The following is a 19,454-nucleotide window of genomic DNA, read 5'->3' as shown; positions in this document are numbered from 1 at the left end:
ATAAGGCCAACTTGCCCTCCAAAAATATTTGAATTTATATTACTGCCAAGAACTTAAAAGTGTCCTTTCCCCACAACCTCAGACATAATTTTAATCTTTGCCAGTCGAAAAAGTGAAAATTAACTAGTTTTAATTCACATTTCTTTTATCATTAGGGAGAATTAACATCTTTTCATTTTTTTTTTTTTTTCCTTTGGTGGCTGTCCAGTACAGGGATTGAACCCTGGACCTTGGTGTTATCGGCACCACACTCTAACCTACTAAGCTAACTGGCCAGCCCCTTTTCATATTTTAATGGCATTTCCTTTTCCACTGTGAATGTCCTGTTCATAGCCTGCCTGTTTTAATTTGGGGTTATTTCTCTTTCTATATTGAGATTATTAACCTGTTAATAATGCTTAATAATGTTTAATGCAGAGATTTTCTACTAATTTGCCATTTATCTTTTAACTGTTTTTTTTTTTTTTTTTTTTTTTTGTCGTTTTTTCGTGACCGGCACACACCGGTCAGTCCTATATAGGATCCGAACCCGCGGCGGGAGCGTCGCCACGCTGCCAGCGCAGCACTCTACCAAGTGCGCCACGGGTTCGGCCCTTTTTTAACTGTTTTTACAGTATCTTTTTTGCCATTTTGTAGTTTTAAATTTTTATACAGTCAAATAAGTAAAATATTTTTCTTTACAGCTTCTGAGTTTGCAATCAGGCTTAGAATCCCATGGGAAACCCACGGCTCATTTAATTTTTATGTTTAAATACTTAATTCCACTGGAATTTATTTTCGAGTATGGTGTGAGATGGGGACTTGCTTTTATTTTTCTTATAATGGCTAGTCAGGTGTCCAAACAGGAGTTATTGAAGAACCTATCAATTTGAAATAAGGCCTGCTATGTCCCATTTATCTACTTGTTTATTCCAGCCAGTGCTAATCTCAAGCTGACTTGATTACTGTGGTTTTGTATTATGTTTTGATGTTGAGAGGACAATTCTCTGTTCCTACTATTCTTTCTTTTACAGATATTTCTTGGCTATTTTGGCATATTTATTCCTGATTGTATTCCTAATCACCATCTTGGTTTTCATCACACTATTTGGCCTGTCCACGGAATTTCTTAATTTGTAATGATGTTTTTAATTTTCAGCAACTCTTTCTTGTTCTCTGTACTTTTTCACAGTAGCATGTTCTTTACTTCTTGACATAATAGCCTCTCCAAACACAGAATGTGTTTTAGGGGAGAAAAAGTCTTTTCTACATATGGCCTTAACTTCATTCTTCAAAGGGCTTTGCGTGCTCCACTCGGCCCCTGTTTTGGACTGCGAGCAGGTTGATAAACGAAGGACTAGATTGATGAGTATTAGCATCCAGGCATATTTCCCAAATTGTTAAGGTCACTGATTTTCCCAGACAGGCCAGATAAGATGGTGACTCTGGGACACACGAGTGAGCTTGGCTCAGCCTGGGGTGACGAGACAGACATTCTGACCGGCGGACTTCCCTCTTGATGATCACTGGGGCTGTCCCTTGAATGAGGAAGTGAGAAAGGACTCAGTCTGGTGGAGGAATGTCTTAGGGGATTTTGCCTATGTGCCAAACAGCCCAGTCTTCTTGTCCTTCATGTCCCTGGTAACAGTGGGAACTCATCAGGAGCTCTGCTCTTCTCCCTCCTGCCCTAGTGCCCGGTAAGAGCCTCCTGGAGTCTAGTCTCTGGTCTGTGCACAGTTCCAATAATCCTCCCATTATCTTGTGCACTGCTCCACAGTATGCTTTTACACTCAGCCTCTGGTGACTTAAGCTTGTGTTTTCAGTTCTTGTTTTTCCTGGAGCTTTTTAGGGAAAGTTGGTATACTCACTTCTTTAGCTGACCATCTCTGCCTACACTGGCATATGGGTTACTAGATCTGCTTGGAATTTCCTTACATCTTCTAGAAATGTGAAGTTCCTCAAAGTTTCTGGTCCACTGAAGGCAACTTTCTCTCTTTCCAGGGCTGCAATGGACTCATTATCTTTTAAAAATGTCTTTTATTATTTTTATGGGATTTGAGGAGGGAGGAGAGGCATGGATCTGAGGGGTCAGCCTGATATGTTGAACCAAAAGTCAAGATCACCTCCTCTGGCAACTGCACTGTGCAGATAAGGAGCCTGGAGTCTGGAGAGGAGAAGTGACTTGCTCCAAACATACAGCTTCTCAGAGCCAGGGCAAGAGCCAGCATGCCCAGAGAGCCCAGCTTCCTTAACCCAAACTAAACACTGCCAGTTCAGAATTCACCAGAGACCATGGATTTGGGAGCATTTAAAAAATGTGTAAAATGAAAATGGGGCTCTGGAAAATTCATTTGACCTTTATAGAAAGGATGAAAAAAAGCATCTGAACAGACAGGGAAGTAAAACTCTCAAAATTACTCTCTCTGGTGGCCTTCCAGCTCAGGGACCTGCACAGGATGATCTACAGAGGTGAGTCTGGAGGCTCCGTGTGGAGGCGCTGGTGAGTAGAACTGTCTCCAACAGTTCTACTGTTGTGGAGTAGAGGCAGGGCCTCTACTCTGGTAGAGGGTCTGTGGGGCCTGAGCAGAGGCAGGGCCCACCGAATGAGAGGGTCAGGCTGCCAGTCTTGTGGGGGAGTCAAGAGTGTGGACACTGGGGTTTGAGTAGATCAGAGTGGCTTTGATCAGACTTCTGAGCATTCCTGTGCTTCTTCATCTACACTTGAGGGTTCATAGAAAGGCACTGCACCCCCAAGCTCACACACCCACTGGGGAGAATCCTCCCCTGCCCCTCTCTTCTGGAACCATGGAGGCCAGCCTTCTTGGCTCCCAACACCCACCTTCCACCCACCCTGCCCAGCCTGCATAGACCTGTCAAGCCGGCCACGCTGTTCCCGTCCAGTTTCATGGCCTCTGAGTACCAAAACAATGCCTCCTTCACTTGGTTCTGCAGGATGAAGAGATAGCCCAGTTCTGCGGCCACACGGGCACAGGATGGTGTGGCCATGAAGGTGCGCTCAATGAAGCTACACACTTGCTGTAGAATTGTCTGGTGTCTCCAGCACTGCAAGGAACAGGAGTATGGGAAAGGGAGATCAGTCAGTCCAGCCTGTCTCAGCAAGGCCAAGTCAGTAATGGGGGACAATTTGGCAGGGATGCATAGCCTCAGGCGAGCCCAAGAGGTACCCTGTGTCTAGGTAGCTGGATCTGTGGAGCTGTCTACATTTGTGGAACCTGCCTCCAGCCACAGGTCCTCTGAGGGACTCAACTCCTGTTTGGCCACAAGAGGTTTTTCAAAAAGTGAAGCTGGGTGAAAGAAGCCCTTGATGTCCAGTGATGGGAAGTAGCCCTGAAGGCTGTGACTAGCATGTTCCCTGCCAAGTGTGACGAACAAGGCAGAGAGAATCTGACACACACGTGGAGGGAAAGATGGTGTCCTGGTGGTGTTCAGCTTCACAGTTCTGGTCCCCGAGGCCCCCGAGCTGCCCTCATTCTTACAGCTTTTCCTTCTAGTAAATCTTGCTTGGGGGCTGAAGGGTCTGACAGAGACACGATTTGGCAACCTGTTGTATTTGAACCTTCCCTGATGTCAGAAAGGCCTAGGCAGACCAGCCTTCCCAAGTCACTTCCCCGAAAAAGAATACATGAGCCGGGCACCTAGCACCTGAGCCAGAGCTGGGCTGCACAACAGCTGTGATACCTCCCTTTCCCCACGCAAGGTGCTACCTGCTCTAAAAGTGCTTTCAGACCCCATCTCCCTGATTTTCATAGCATCTCTGAGGGACACTTTGGTCAAGGGTACAAAGCCCACATGTCACAGTTAGCCAGAGGCAGGCAGGGGTCGTAGGGTGTGGGCCTCAAGCCTGAGTGGCCAAATTTGAGCCAAAGGGAGGGGGGCGGGCGGCTCAAGGAGCTTCCTGGGGAGCACAGGTCTCCTCTGAGGAAAGCAGAGAGAAGTACCATTTGTGAGAACAGGAAAGAAGCTTCTTACCAGTCTGCTAACCACAAGAACTTTTTTAAGATGGAGGCTTGGATTTTGTGGCTCTCTCATCTCTAGTGCTGTAATCAGATTTCTAACGTGACCAGCAGCCTGCAGGGACAAAACCAATAACGTTAAAGGCAACAGGCAAAACCAGAGTTGTATAGTGGTTCTCAAGCCTGGCTGCACACTAGCATCAGCTGGGAGATTTAAAAAATACCCATGCCCAGGCATCACTCCCAGAGATTCAGATGTAGCTGGAGTGGGGTGGCCCAGGCATGAGAATTATTTCAAAGCCCCATAGATGAAGCTTTTTGGAACTTTATCCACCCAACAGCTGGCACTGCCCCTGTGTTCCTGAGCTTGTGAAGAGAAACTGCCCTTTTCAGAGCCACCCAGGCAGAGCCAGGAGGAACCCTCGCTGTGTCCATACCACAGCCTGCCAGGCCAGTGGCAAACCACCTGTGCTGGCCCGGGAGCCCTGCTTCATTTTGACATGAGTCACCACATTGGTGCCTCTGTGTCATTCCAGTGAACCCTCCCAGCAGCCTGTAAGTCAGTGTAACTCTCCAAACTTTCCAGTACAGCAAATGAAGGGGCAGAAAGATTAGGCAATTTGTCTGAGGTAATCCAACCAGCTAGGTGACTGACTGATTCCAAAGCTTGGGTTCTTTCCGATTGGCCCTTCTGCCTACTCCCCACCCAGAAGTAGGGACTTCTCAGTTCCCAACTGCAAAAAAGTGCCAAAAGATGGTGGGGGCCAGGACGGTGGGGGCCACTCTGCTCAGTAAGTGAGAGCAAGATTAGAACTGAGCAGCCAGGCTGGAGTGAGGGGTAGGACCCAGGGTTTGAGGTGGGGGTAGAGAAGGGGCCTTAAAGGCTAAATCTGCCCTTGAAATTAACTCTCAGGCCAAGCCCCAAGGAGGACTGCCCAGGGTTCTGGGGTCACAGGGAACTGAGGATATGCCTGTTTTCTAGTTCCTACCCAGAGACAGGGCTGCGGCCCTTTTCAAGGGTTCCTCCCCTATGGACTGTCCCCTCCATCTCACCCCACCCCACAAAGCCCATAATCTCAGAGCTGTGCAGAAGAAATCAGAAACTTCCTCTTCCCTTCATGACCGCTCAGAGACTCTTGATTTGCCATATTCTCCAGAAAGGCAATGTATTTTGTTTATTTAAAAGGCAGTGTTTTGGTTAAAAACATTTTGAAAAGAAGAACCTGTCTGGACATTGAGGTTTCATTAAGAATTCTAGGTATTTCTGACTTCATTTGAGGGCTATTTTAGGTTTCTTTGGAAAACTACAAGACTCAGGAACAAGTTTGGGGCCAGGTACTACCTGGCCAACGGCCTGAGCAGTTCAAACCATTCCCTAAAAAAATGGCATTTCCTGAATTCTGAAACACTACCACGACTTCTACTATCAGTTAACATTGATGGAATTATTGTAGTGTGCCAGGCACTGCTCCACTTTCCCACTTCTCATCTCATTTAGTCCTCACAGCTGTGCAGAATTATGTACATTTTACAAATGAGGAGCTCGAGGCTTGTCCAGGTGGAGACACCTGCCCAGGCTCCCACAGGTAGCATGTGGCAGAGCCACTGTCAGCCTCACTGCCTGATGCTGCCTGACTCTTGAGCTGTGCTCCCCAAAGAGCCAAACAGAGCAGATCTCCTTGGCAGGGAATATGGGGGTGGGGAGGGAAGGAAGCTGAAATCTAGGGGGCACCCTCCAAGGCTTTTGAGTTGGGGGGCACAGGTTATGAGGGCTTCCTCATTGCCTCGGTTCCAAGGCTCAACTTCTGAGTCTTGAAAGAACTTACTGTGGTCATGTTTCCTTCTCTTGCAAGCTCATGCATAGCTAGAATTTGGCAGGCATCAATATTGCTTTCATCTTTTTCTAAGATTCTGAAATAGGAAGAGGAACCACATGAATTAAGAATATTGATAGGCAAGGCTAGGGTTGGCAACTTCTGATAGTCTTTTAATATCCATTCTCCTCTTCTTTTTTTTAATAGCAGAACTCCCAAAGTAGCCAGGCACATGGATACCCAGAAGAAAGACTACATTTCCCAGCTTTCCTTTGCAATGTAGGGGTGGCCATGTGACTAAGTCTGGCCAACAGGATATAAGAGAAAGTGATGAGTGTTATATACAGCTGTACTCTAACAGCAGGCCTTCTTTTTCTGCTCTTCCCTCCTTCCTGCTGTCTGGAGCGTGGACTTGTAAGTAACGTCCTGGGATTGGTAGAACAACAGAACAAAAGGGGCCTGGGACCCCATAGTTAAGCTGCCAACCCAGCTCTGAACCACCACACAAACTTCTACCTGAGAGAGGAATAACCTTTAGTCATATATTTTGGGGTGTTTTTGTTACAGAAACCTATTCATATCCTGACTAACTTGACATGACCATGTACCATAGTCTGGGGGTAGCCAGAAAGGTGCTTCGGGACAGCCTAAGAATATTCATTCTTCTCATCAGCACATGGATCATTCTCCAGGACAGATCACATATTAGGTCACAAATCAAGTCTCAATAAATTCAAAAAAATTGGAATTATCCCATGTATTTTCTCAGACCACAATGGATTAAAACTAGAAATTAATAACAAACGAAACTCTGGAAACTATACAAACACATGGAAATTAAACAGCATTCTACTTAATGACATATGAGTCCAAGAAGAAATCAAGCAGGAAACAAAAAATTTTATTGAAACTAATGAAAATAATGATACATCATACCAAAACCTGTGGGATACTGCAAAAGCAGTATTAAGGGGGAAATTTATTGCATTAAATGCTCACCTCAGAAGAATGGAAAGATGGCAAGTGAACAACCTAACACTTCACCTTAAAGAACTAGAAAAACAAGAACAATCCAAACCTAAAGTTAGCAGACGGAAAGAAATCATTAAGATCAGAGAAGAACTGAATGAAATTGAAACCCAAAAAACAATACAAAAGTTCAATGAATCAAAAAGTTGGTTTTTCAAAAAGATAAGTAAAATTGACAAACCATTAGCATGGCTAACAAAAAAAGAAGAGAGAAGATTCAAATAACAAAAATTAGAAATGAAAAAGGCGATATTACAACTGATTCATCTGAAATACAAGGAATCATTCGAGACTACTATAAACAACTATATGCCAACAAATTTGAAAATCTGGAGGAAATGGATAAATTTCTGGACACATACAAGCTCCCAAAACTGAACCATGAAGACGTAGAAAATTTGAACAGACTAATAACAATAAAGGAGATTGAAGCTGTTATCAGAAGGCTCCCAACAAAGAAAAGCCCAGGACCAGATGGATTCACAGCAGAATTTTACCAAACATTCAAAGAGGAATTGACACCGATTCTTTACAAACTATTCCAAAAGATTGAAACAGATGCAAATCTCCCAAACTCATTCTATGAAGCAAACATCATCCTGATACCAAAACCAGGTAAAGATATAACCAAAAAAGAAAACTACAGGCCGATATCCTTGATGAATATAGATACGAAAATCCTCACTAAAATACTAGCAAACAGAATACAGCAACACATACGTAAAATTATTCATCACGATCAAGTGGGATTCATCCCAGGGATGCAAGGTTGGTTCAACATACGCAAATCAATAATTGTGATACACCATATTAATAAAGTCAAACACAAGGACCATATGATCATGATCATCTCTATAGATGCTGAAAAAGCATTTGATAAAATTCAGCACTCATTCATGACAAAGACCCTCTATAAGTTAGGTATAGACGGAAAGTATCTCAACATAATTAAAGCCATATATGATAAACCCACTGCCAATATCATCCTGAATGGGGAAAAGCTGAAAGCTTTTCCTTTAAGAACAGGAACTAGACAAGGATGCCCACTCTCACCACTCCTATTCAACATAGTGTTGGAAGTACAAGCCAGAGCAATCAGAGAAGAGAAGGAAATAAAGGGCATCCAGATTGGAAAAGATGAAGCCAAACTGTCCCTGTTTGCAGATGACATGATCCTATATATCGAACAGCCTAAAGCCTCTACAAAAAAACTCTTGGAATTGATAAATGATTTCAGCACAGTAGCAGGATACAAAATCAACACACAAAAATCAGTGGCATTTCTTTTCTCCAATAGTGAACATCCAGAAAGAGAAATCAAGAAAACCTGCCCATTTACAATAGCCACCAAAAAAATAAAATACTTAGGAATTGAGTCAACCAAGGAGGTGAAAAATCTCTATAATGAGAACTACAAACCACTGCTGAGAGAAATTAGAGAGGATACAAGAAGATGGAAAGATATCCCATGCTCTTGGATTGGAAGAATCAACATAGCGAAAATGTCCATACTACCCAAAGTGATATACAAATTCAATGCAATCCCCATCAAAATTCTAAAGACATTTTTCTCAGAAATGAAAAGAACTATCCAGACATTTATATGGAATAATAAAAGACCACGTGTAGCCAAAGCAATGCTCAGCAAAAAAAATAAAGCTGGAGGCATAACACTACCTGACTTTAAGCTATACTACAAAGCTATAATAACCAAAACAGTATGGTACTGGCAGAAAAACAGATACACTGATCAATGGAATAGAATAGAGAATCCAGAAATCAACCCACACACTTCCATCTGATCTTTGACAAAGGCACCAGGCCTATTCACTGGGAAAGGGACTGCCTCTTCAGCAAATGGTGCTGGGATAACTGGATATCCATATGCAGGAGAATGAAACTAGATCCATACCTCTCACCATATACTAAAATCAACTCAAAATGGATTAAGGATTTAAATATACACCCTGAAACAATAAAACTTCTTAAAGAAAACATAGGAGAAACACTTCAGGAAATAGGACTGGACACAGACTTCATGAATATGACCCCAAAAGCATGGGCAAGCAAAGGAAAAATAAACAAATGGGATTATATCAAACTAAAAAGCTTCTGCACAGCAAAAGAAACAATTAACAGAGTTAAAAGACAACCAACAGAGTGGGAGAAAATATTTGCAAAATATACATCTGACAAAGGATTAATATCCAGAATATATAAGGATCTCAAACAACTTTACAAGAAGAAAACAAGCAACCCAATTAAAAAATGGGCAAAAGAGCTAAGTAGGCATTTCTCTAAGGAAGATATACAAATGGCCAACAGACATATGAAAAAATGCTCAACATCACTCAGCATCCGGGAAATGCAAATCAAAACCACACTGAGATACCATCTCACTCCAGTTAGGACGGCTAAAATCCAAAAGACTCTGAATGATAAATGCTGGCGAGGTTGCGGAGAAAAAGGAACTCTCATACATTGTTGGTAGGACTGCAAAATGGTGCAGCCTCTATGGAAAATGGTATGGAGGTTCCTCAAACAATTGCAGATAGATCTACCATACGACCGAGTTATCCCACTGTTGGGAATATGCCCAGAGGAATGGAAATCATCAAGTCGAAGGTATACCTGTTCCCCAATGTTCATCGCAGCACTCTTTACAATAGCCAAGAGTTGGAACCAGCCCAAATGTCCATCATCAGATGAGTGGATACGGAAAATGTGGTACATCTACACAATGGAATACTACTCAGCTATAAAAACGAATGAAATACTGCCATTTGCAACAACATGGATGGACCTTGAGAGAATTATATTAAGTGAAATGAGTCAGGCACAGAAAGAGAAATACCACATGTTCTCACTTATTGGTGGGAGCTAAAATTAACATATAAATTCACACACACACACACCAAAAAAAACCAGGGGGGGGAGAAGATATAACAACTACAATTACTTGAAGTTGATACGACAAGCAAACAGAAAGGACATTGTTGCGGGGGAGGGAGGAGAGAAAGGAGGGAGGGAGGTTTTGGTAAGGGGCAACAATAATCAACCACAATGTATATCGACAAAATAAAATTAAAAAAAAAAAAAAGAAAGAAAGAAAGGTGCTTGGGGGGCAGTCTGTGACTATAAGATGGAAAGGGGACTGTGGTTTCAACTGCATGTCATTGTGAAGATGCAGCTTCTCATCATACTATGGGGTTTTCAATATTCTGTTTCTTTATAGGAAACACCATATTTTTCAGCCTGGTCAGGGAATGACCTTTTACTTAACATACAAAATTCTGACATGATTAAGGCACGATCAACGTTCAAAGAGTTCTGAACATTTCTGATGATTCTGAAGGCATTGTGAACCTCATACATTTGAAAATTAAAAACAAGAAAAACAAAAAACAAAATAAACACATACATTTTAAATAACTTACGGACCAAAGAAGAATCAGAATAGATATTAAAAAATACTTAGAACTTAATGATATTGGAATTACTACACATCCAGACATGTAGATACTGCTAAAATGGACATCCATAGACTTAAATGCTTATACTTGAAAACAAGATTGAGAATGGATGAGCCAGGCATCCAACTCAAGAGTTAGAAAATAATAACAGAATAACTCTGAAGAAAAAAGTTGGCAGGAAATAATAAAGTTAAGAACAGGAATTAATAAACTAGAAAAAAAGATTTAATAGATTTACAAAATTCAAAGCTGACTCATTAAAAAGATTAATAAAAGAGACAAACTATTTTAATATTGATAAAAAAATAAAAAAGTAAGAAAAATAAATAATATTAGGGATGAAAAGAGAGACATACTAGATACAGCAGAGTTTCAAAAAGCAAGTACAGAATTCCATGAATACCACTAGCTGGGAAAGTTTCCATGAGGGAAGGCACTGGGGTGTTGGACTCGGTCTGTTGGTACCAAACACTGTCTCCCTGCCTGTGGGCCAGCAGAGCCTGGGAGAGGGAGGCCATGCAGACCCAAGGATGTGCCCTTCAGCCAGGTGCCTCCAGGTAAGCTGTTGGCCCAAGGCTGAGCTTCCAAAGCAAGCTCTTGCCAAACACCAGCCAGGTCTCCACCGGGACAGAGGGAGCTGAGGCCCCAGCATTGCACATGTGCACCCATAGCCAGGCAGGGTGGGTCACCTTCCATTTGCTGCCAGCACCTCTCTGTAAGGTTCACATTCTACAGTCAGAGCAGTAGGTCTCCACAGGCAAGCAAGACACTCGTTTGTGTTTTGTTTTGTTTTGTTTCAGAACCATGCTGTATATTACTGTGTAATTCAGTAACAATTTATAGTGATGACTCATGGTCCATTAACTCATTTTAGTAAGAAAATTAGGATTATACATTTAAAATTACTGTTATAAAAACCATTAGGGTGTTAGAGTTTAAAGAGATAAGCTTCAATTATTTAGAAAATGTCCTCAAATAGCCTTCCACCAGGCATCCTTCCCCCTTAAACCGCCTTGATTGCTATTCCCAATGTTCCACAGCCACCTGGAGCTTGGGGTCTGGCCTCCACAGGTCCCAATACTCCCGAACTCTGCTGTCCTGCTTACATACCCAGCTGTTATGGAAACTCTTCTCTCAAAGTCACCAATTACCTTTTTCTCCTGAAGTTTTTATTAAAGTATTTCATATCCACAGTTTAAAAAAATTAAATAACACAGCAGCCCCTAGACCCACTGTCCCTTCGCTCTGCCGCCACTCCTCAGGCATCTACTTCCCACCCTGTCACTTCTATTGCTTTGCATTCTTTTGTTGGTTCCCTCTGCATCTCCTCTAAACGATATGCCTATGCCTCTGTTTCTTGATTGACCCATCTAAGGCCACAGCTCCTGGCCTTGTGTTATCATGGGTGAGTATTTAGTTCACTTACGCCAGTGCTGCCTCTCCTCCCCCTCCCAGTATGATCATATCCCTATTCAGAACCCCTTCATGGGTGATATTTACTTTTACATCTTGTTCTCCCACCTCCACATCTTGTATAATGGGAGCACATCAGCATCCTCGGCTTGGAAAGGAAGGAAGCCATACATTTGTGCAGTGGCACAGGTGGGCCCCACTCACCTGTGTCCTGTTTCTACTGTCTGCTCCCAGTCCTGCCGAGCCAAGAACAGCCGCATCTTCAGGACCAAGGCTGGCAGGAAGCTCCCCGAAGCCACTGTGATCTGGTTCACCACTTCCAGGGCCCCTGAGTAGTTCTGCTGCGTCATGAAGTATGTTGCCTGTGGGTAGCCAGAGAAAAGAGCCTCTGTCAGTGTCTCCACCAAAACAGAATCAGAGCCCAACACATGGGCACTGTGGGTCCACTTGGCTGGGCCAGAGAGTCCTCAAGCCCTGGCCCAGGGCAGCAGCCCCTCCCAGCTCCTGGGGGAAGGAGTCGCCACTCGGAGTGACAAATCAAGGCTCGCAACAGTCTTAGGTTCCTGGATGGGCAAGGCAGGACTCCAGGGAGACAGCTGAGCCCCAAGCCTGGGAAATTCAACAGGCTTGGGATAGGGCAAGGCCATGTGAGGGTCACCCAAAGGGGAAAGCTGGGGTCACCGGGCACTCTCCAATTCCACCAATTGCCCATTCATTTCCCATTCACTTTCCTGAATTTTTTTTTCTTTTTTTTTTTTTGACTGGTGAGGGGATCGCAACACCATGAGCGCACTGGCCATCCTTATATAGGATCCGAACTCGCGGCCTTGGCGCTACCAGCACCGCACTCTCCCGAGTGAGCCACGCGGCCAGCCCCACTTTCCTGAATTTCATCATTGAAAACTGCTCACTGAGTTTAGCAGATCAGTGAGGGTTTGCAGGCAATTCCCTCTATAGCAAGGTGGTGGAGAGTTATTTTGTTTTGTTTTGTTTTGCTTTGCTTTGTTTTTTATGTCGAGGCCTATTGGGATGGGGTCATGGCCTCTGCAGGCCAGCACCAGTCACCAGATTCTCCTGGGAGAGTCATGACACAGGTGCCCTGAGGACAGAGGGCAAGGCTTCTAAATAACTGGAAATTGGACCCTGAAAGGATGGCTTATGTTAGACTTACAGTAACCCTCCATCAAGAGATTTCCCATCAAAAATATGTTGAGGATTACTCTAAATAATGAAGATTGATGTGTAAACGTGTTCGTTGCAGCACTCTTCGTAAGTGTACAACTGGAAACAATCCCAATATCCAAGCAATAGGGAATTAGGTTGGCAAATTACATTAGGTCTATATAGTAGGGGACTGGCTTTTTATGGACACTCAAAATGACATTTGCTTATGACCACATACTACACGGAGTAAAAGAAGCTAAACGACAATATGCTCTAGGATTAAAACTGCATCACATAACAACTCCATCTCCCACCCCGTAGTGGAGGCTATTTGTCAGTCCCCTTCAGGATCAGGAGAATTGGCAGCTGATGGCTGTCAGTGGAGGCTCTCTTTTGGGACACCCATGATTGAAGGGAGTTGCTTTGTCCCAGGTCACACCCCACCCTGTGGCAGCCAACGTCCAGTGCCTAGTCAGTGAGGAGGGATAACTGAAAGGCCAGCCTGGCTCCAGAGTTCCCCGTGGAGTTGAGTCCTTTGCTGTGACTGTTCACAGCCCAACTTCTCTCCCCACAGGTGTTGGCCCCAAGGGTGCTCCCTGATAAGCCTCTTACACATTAATCCCCATCGCTTCTGCTGCCCAGAAAACCAATTTAAGGCACACCCTGAACCCAACCATAGAAAAAAGACTAGAAGAAACTGCCCTAAAATGTTAACATGAGTTGTTTTGGGAGCACTAGGGTTAAGGGTGTCATCTTAATTCAACCTCCAGTTTTTTTAGGCTTCTGTTTTTGTAATGAATATGTATTCCTTTTATAAGAAAAATATAGGGCCGAGCCCGTGGCGCACTTGGGAGAGTGCGGCGCTGCTTCCGCCGCGGGTTCGGATCCTATATAGTAATGGCCGGTGCACTCACTGGCTGAGCGCCGGTCACGAAAAAAAGACAAAAAAAAAAAAAAAAAAAAAAAGAAAAGAAAAATATATATAAACATCTTTCTCCATCTTTCTACAAAAAAGAAAAAGAAATACTAACAGAAGAGAATAAGATTGTTTTTCTTTCAAAGAATGATTCAATGACAGTCACAAAAGAAAAAAGGAACTTAATTTAAATTAAGATCAGAAAATGCAAAATATATATAAAATATATATCTCCCTTCTCCTTTGGCCAACTAAGCAAATTTAACAAGTGGAAAGAGAATGGGTGAACTGAAAAGGGTGAAAGAAAGATGCAGAGAAAGGGGCAGTAAGTGCAACCAAGAAAGAGGCAAAGAGAGAAAGCCCGGGAGTGTCAAGGAAGGACAGACTCTGAGAAGGCAACCCTGAGAAGACCCCCATGCAGAATGAGACAGAAACTCAGACTAAGCAGGAAGGTGTGTGAGAAATGGAGTGGGCCCTGGGCTGCTGTTTGACCCTGAACTGGTTGCTGACCCTCTCTGGGCCTCTGGAACTAACCTGCTTATGACCCATGCTTTGCCACCCTGCCTTCTGAGTGGGTGAGCAGAAGCCATTCTGGGCTTGTGGACTTTGCTGGATCCACATTAGCCTTCTCCCAGCCTCTTCTGGCAGATGCAGAGGGCCAGGCCTGGGAAGTAAGACTGGAGGGGCATTTGGCAGACCCTGCCCTGAAACACCTGGACACTGAGGGTCTGGCCTGAGGTCAGCTGGTGGGACTCCAGTTCCAGTGGCCTAGCCAGGGATACTCCCACCTCTCCCCTCCCCATTGCCCACCTTTCCCATCAGCCCCAGTACATCTTTGGTGTCCTGAATTCCCTGTTCCAGGTACTTGATGGATTTCTTCACAGTGTGGGGCTTGTCTGAGGTGAGGTCCACCCAGCCTTTGAGCACAAAGCCCTGGGATAAGAACAAGACAGAAGATGAAGTCTTGGGTCCTACACGGCTTCGACCTAACCTGCTCATGACCTGCTCTTTGCCACCCTACACCTCAAGGCCCTGCCAGGCACAACCACATGCAGATCCTAGGGCAGCCGGGCCCTCTCTCAAGGCCAGGTCTCCCACAGTTCCTCTGCCTGGATCTTTCCCCTTCCAAACCAAATCCCTTTGCTGATGAAGTACTCCTAGTCTTTACGACTCGGCCTAGGAGGCCCCCCTTTAGGAGCTTTCCTCCCCGTGCCCCATGGCTCTCCATGACCCCTCACTGAGGCCCTCTCACCTGCCTCATCACTGCCTGTTTACTTCACACAGGGGCACAGGCAAGGCCACTTGGGAATGCCCTCTGAGTGGGGAGCAGGAGCCATTCTGAGCTCATGGACTCTGCTGTTCCACATTAGCCTGCACCCAGCTGCTCCTGGCAGATGGGGAGGGCCAGGCCTGGGAAGTAAGATTGGAAGGGCACTTGGAAGACCCCCTGCCCTGTAGTATCCCTCTATGACCTACACCAGAGTTTTCCTTTTTCTATTATCACTCTCCTACGTAAACATTTCAGACATTTTTTACTAACTCTCCTCCCCAAGAAATTTTAATATCAGAGATATACCATATCTATATATCGTGATGGGTACTATATGTATATCTGTGTTTTATACATAAAGTGTAAGGTTTTTTCCCCTCCCCTCCCCCAAGAATCAATTTTTACACCCTTGAACATTGATAATGGCCCTCAGGCTTAGATTGAGGCTTCCTATCTCACCGTGAGTACAGAGACACTGTGTATGGGCTACACTGCAGGAACCACTATTCACATCCAGCAGATCACTGCAGGGAGGGAATGCCCCCCGTCGTCAGCTCATCTGGACTTTCAAAGGAACCAGGAATCTGGACATTTAAGTAAAAATCTTCTGATTTCTAAATGTCTGCAACTAATTCAAGATTTTTAAAAAATAGGGCCGAGCCCATGGCGCACTCGGGAGAGTGTGGCGCTGGGAGCGCAGCGATGCTCCCGCTGCGGGTTCAGATCCTATATAGGAATGGCCGGTGCGCTCACTGGCTGAGTGCCGGCCACAAAAAGGACAAAAAAAAAAAAAAAAAAAAGATTTTAAAAAAATATAGTGAAGGCCACAGAAAATCTATATAGAGATCAGCCTCTGCAGACAAATGCCAATGTGTAACCTCTGCTAAGACAACCCTGAGACAATCTGGGTGGGGCACTTGTGAGGCCCCTTGTCTTGTCAATGCCCAGGTATGTCCCTCCCTCAGCTCCTGGGCCCTCCGTGGGTGAAACAAGACACCCGCTATGTCTTTGGATGCTGCTTTTTTCAGCTGCTGTCCCCGCCATGCCCACGCTGAGTACCTCTCTGGAATCGCTGGACACCTTCAGCATGCGGTCAATGTACTCCTTGGCCTTCTCATAGCGGCCCATGAGCCAGAGGAAGAGGCTTGCATAGTACAGGGAAGTCCCACTGGCTGTCTTGCGTATTTCCTTCAGGCTGCTCTCTAGCTCCTGAATTGCTTCTCGGTCTATAAATCCAAGAGCAGAGCAAGGTGAGTTAGGATGTAGAGGTTTGCCTGGTTCTGCAGGAGCACTGAGGGCCCAGGTAGCTACCTCTAGATACTCTGGGTCTCCCTCAAAACATGCAGCTGCTACGTGCTAGCCCAGAGCCAGGAAACCAGCAATACCTGCCACTGAGATGCCACAGGGGCTGCTCAGGCCCAGACTCAGGTTTGCTGTCTAAGATTTATCTTTTCTGCTCTGTGCCCAGTGTGTGCTGACCAGACAGTAGTCTCTCTTGGAACCCCTCCCTGACTCTAGAATGGTGGCGATTAGGGGTAGAATTATTTATATTGGCTTTATTTTTCTGACAAGATCTTGTCCAAGGAAAGAAGAGTGTCTCCCCAACTCTTGGGATCTGGAGGGAGAACCCCTCCCACTGTCCTACTCTCTCTGCCTGTTCCCACTCAACTGGTCCCCGGCATGGGGTCTTCTCTCAGGCCTCCACAAGGAAAGGAGCAACAATTATTCCTCACTGGCCAACAACATCTGGACATTCACCAGTGTACACACCTCAGCAGCCCTGAGGGGCTGTATTTCTGGAGTGGGGCTTCCCTTCCCTGCTGCGCCAGGGCCAACTGAGCATGGCTGTACTCACCGATTGTTTCACAGCATTTGTGAGCATAGATGAGGGCCATGATGGAGCACAGGGACACTTCCGGGTGATTCCGGATGCTCTCCAGGTCACTGATGGCATCTTGGATGTGCTCTGCAAAGACAGTACATGGCTGTGACTTCAGGCTCCAGCCTGGAGAGCAGGAGACTGTGGCAGACACACGAGATCCCTTTCAGGGCTAAACCACTGCATGGCACCACGTGGTTTCACCCAGAATCAGAGGACTAACTGGTGTGAAAGGTCTCCAATGGCCCAAGTTCCTGAAGACTGAAGCTGCTGGCACCAAGGTCTACGCTGCCAGAGGCTGGAGGTCTTGGAGCTGAGAGATGTACCTGTGAGTATTTGTGGGGATACACGCGAGGCTGGGATTATTGGCTGGGGTCAGTTCTGAAGTAGGACCTCAGGCAGGGAATTCCCAGTTAGCTGCTCAAGAGCCACAAACTACATTTATCCCCCCACGTCCCCTTCCGAATGTCAGCAAGTCAGAATGGGCCCCACTCCTCTCCCTGACCTGTACCACACCTGCCTATACACCTACCACTTCATCCTTTTCCTTTTTTTTTTTAAAGATGACCAGTAAGGGGATCTTAATGCTTGACTTCGTGTTGTCAGCACCACACTCTCCCGAGTGAGCCATGGGCCGGCACCACTTTCTCCTTTTCTTGCACTACCAGCTCTCAGCTTCCAAGCCTGGGATTAGTTCAATAATCATGCAGGTACCTCTCCAACCACTCATTATGCAGTTAGGGAAACTGAGGCATACAGCTGGCATAGTGAGCTCTCTGAGGCCTCAAAAGTCGGCTGGATATGGATTACATAGGCTTCTGTGGATTAACCTGGGAATCCAGCCACTGAGAGTAAGACTGTTTCCATGGGACCATAACTAGGATATAAGTAGACATCCAGGTGGAGCCAGAGGATTAGTGCCAGGGGTCAGAAGGCCAACACCGCCGAGTCCTTACCTTCCCGGAGGACTCCATAGGCTTTAAAGAATTGTAACACAGGGTCATTGCTGAATTTTTCCAGGCCCACAGCTGCAGCCTTCTGCACATGGTGGAAGTACTTTTCCTGGCTATAGTAAATGATCCCAGCCTGCACGGAAGGAGACACAGTTACAAAAGTCCCAGTCCCTTCTCAGTCTCTGTTCTGACCCAGATGGGAGGAGGGCCATTCCCTTCCCAATCCCCTTTTACTCCCCAGTTCTGCAAAAGGAAAAGAAAGAAGGGAACATGCAGGCTGGTCCTGTACTTTAGCAGCCCGGGGAGCAGCTCCTTGCAGTTTCCCCAGAAAAGAGTCTGGAGTTGTTTGGGGATTACCAACAGATTCTGCTTCATATGTAATGGGAAATTGAACTCAGCCTTTGTCCTAGAAAGGCAAGAGGAAAGACGGCCAATGACAGGAAAAATTTTATCAGTAGTTATAGTTACAAGTTACTGTGGGCTAACCACATGCTGGGAACTGTTATCAAGGGCTTTATATCCATTATCTTAGGTAGTACATGATCCTCCATATCTTCCACAGTTAACGAAGCTGAAGCCCGTGGAGACTATGGCTTGACAAAGGTCACCCGGTAATAGGGGCTGAGATTTCACAGCTAAGTCTCACTTCCCCTAAGGTTTGTGGGTGCTGGGGCTGGGGATAGATGTGGTTGAATTGTAAACAGCTTTGTGGGCCAAATGAAACAGACCAGACATCAACCTAAGGGTAACAGGAAGCAGTTGAAAGGGTTTTAAGTAGGGGAGGGATGTGTTGAGACATATGTTTTTTCAAAAACCACTCTGGCTGCTGTGTGGATGGGGTGGGGAGGTGTTTGTGTGTGGTGATGTGGTGGACAGTAGGTGGTACTGCTAATGAAGAGAGCTGATGCAGAGAAACCAGATGGGAGGGAGCCTGTTGCTGGTGCCCAAGGGGGAGATGGTGGTGGTCCTGGGCTAGGAGATTTTTTAAAATGGGTTTGGTAACACCAAGGTCAAGGGTTCGGATCCCCGTACTGGCCAGCTGCAAGAAAAAAAAAAAAAAAAAAAGGCGATCCCAGGAAATATTTAGGAGTTGACATTTCTTGTTGATAGATAAGCATTGGAAGATGGGTATGGGGAAGAACTACGAGTTAAGGCTGGGAGATCAAATGGTGGTGCAAATTACTGGTGAGGGGGACCCAGAAGAGGCTGCGGGGGGGGGGGGGGGAGAAGGGATGATGACAAGATGATGAGATGGGATGTGTTGGTTTGGGAGAGTTCAGGAAACAGGACTGGGTAGGGGATACTAATTTGGGGCTCAGGGTTCTCAGAGGGTACCGGAGATGATGCACTCGATAGGCAGAGTGAGGCGAGAAAGGGCAGGACCCCCTGATGCAGCTGGGAACAGCGAAGGGCCAGAGAGGTGGCAGGAGAGCAGCAGGGGGTTGGGGGTCACTGGGCCAGGAGCAAATCGGGCCACGCACCATAAGGGAGGAGTCATTGCTGCTCATCCCGGGCTGCTCACGGTTCCGACTCCGGGTCTGGTGGGGCCACGCGGAGCCGGATTCCAAGATCGGGGTCTTGGGCACGCCT

At 45.7% G+C, this 19,454-nt stretch overlaps 1 protein-coding gene across 4 annotated transcripts in view; it reads right to left on the bottom strand.

The window, feature by feature from the left end:
- TTC21A (tetratricopeptide repeat domain 21A) overlaps positions 1 to 19,372 on the bottom strand; it is a 38,942-nt gene extending 19,570 nt beyond the window's left edge. For 2 of the 4 annotated variants that reach the window (XM_063115163.1, XM_063115164.1), the window contains exons 1-10: positions 19,346 to 19,372; positions 17,868 to 17,997; positions 16,888 to 16,998; positions 16,092 to 16,258; positions 14,573 to 14,695; positions 11,887 to 12,044; positions 5,757 to 5,864; position 5,686; positions 3,970 to 4,068; positions 2,850 to 3,042 (exon numbers count right to left, since the gene is read on the bottom strand). In XM_063115163.1, coding sequence (XP_062971233.1) covers positions 2,850 to 3,042; positions 3,970 to 4,068; position 5,686; positions 5,757 to 5,864; positions 11,887 to 12,044; positions 14,573 to 14,695; positions 16,092 to 16,258; positions 16,888 to 16,998; positions 17,868 to 17,997; positions 19,346 to 19,372 — 1,117 coding nt within the window. The remainder of the gene's footprint in view (positions 1 to 2,849; positions 3,043 to 3,969; positions 4,069 to 5,685; positions 5,687 to 5,756; positions 5,865 to 11,886; positions 12,045 to 14,572; positions 14,696 to 16,091; positions 16,259 to 16,887; positions 16,999 to 17,867; positions 17,998 to 19,345) is intronic. The other 2 variants (XM_063115165.1, XM_063115166.1) reach the window with 2 other exon arrangements.
- Positions 19,373 to 19,454: the final 82 nt, after the last annotated feature.

The sequence above is a fragment of the Cynocephalus volans genome, chromosome 11 (assembly GCF_027409185.1).
Source record: "Cynocephalus volans isolate mCynVol1 chromosome 11, mCynVol1.pri, whole genome shotgun sequence".
NCBI lineage: Eukaryota > Metazoa > Chordata > Mammalia > Dermoptera > Cynocephalidae > Cynocephalus > Cynocephalus volans.
The sequence above is the reverse complement of the archived record's forward strand: the minus strand, read 5'-3'. Positions and strand labels throughout refer to the sequence as shown.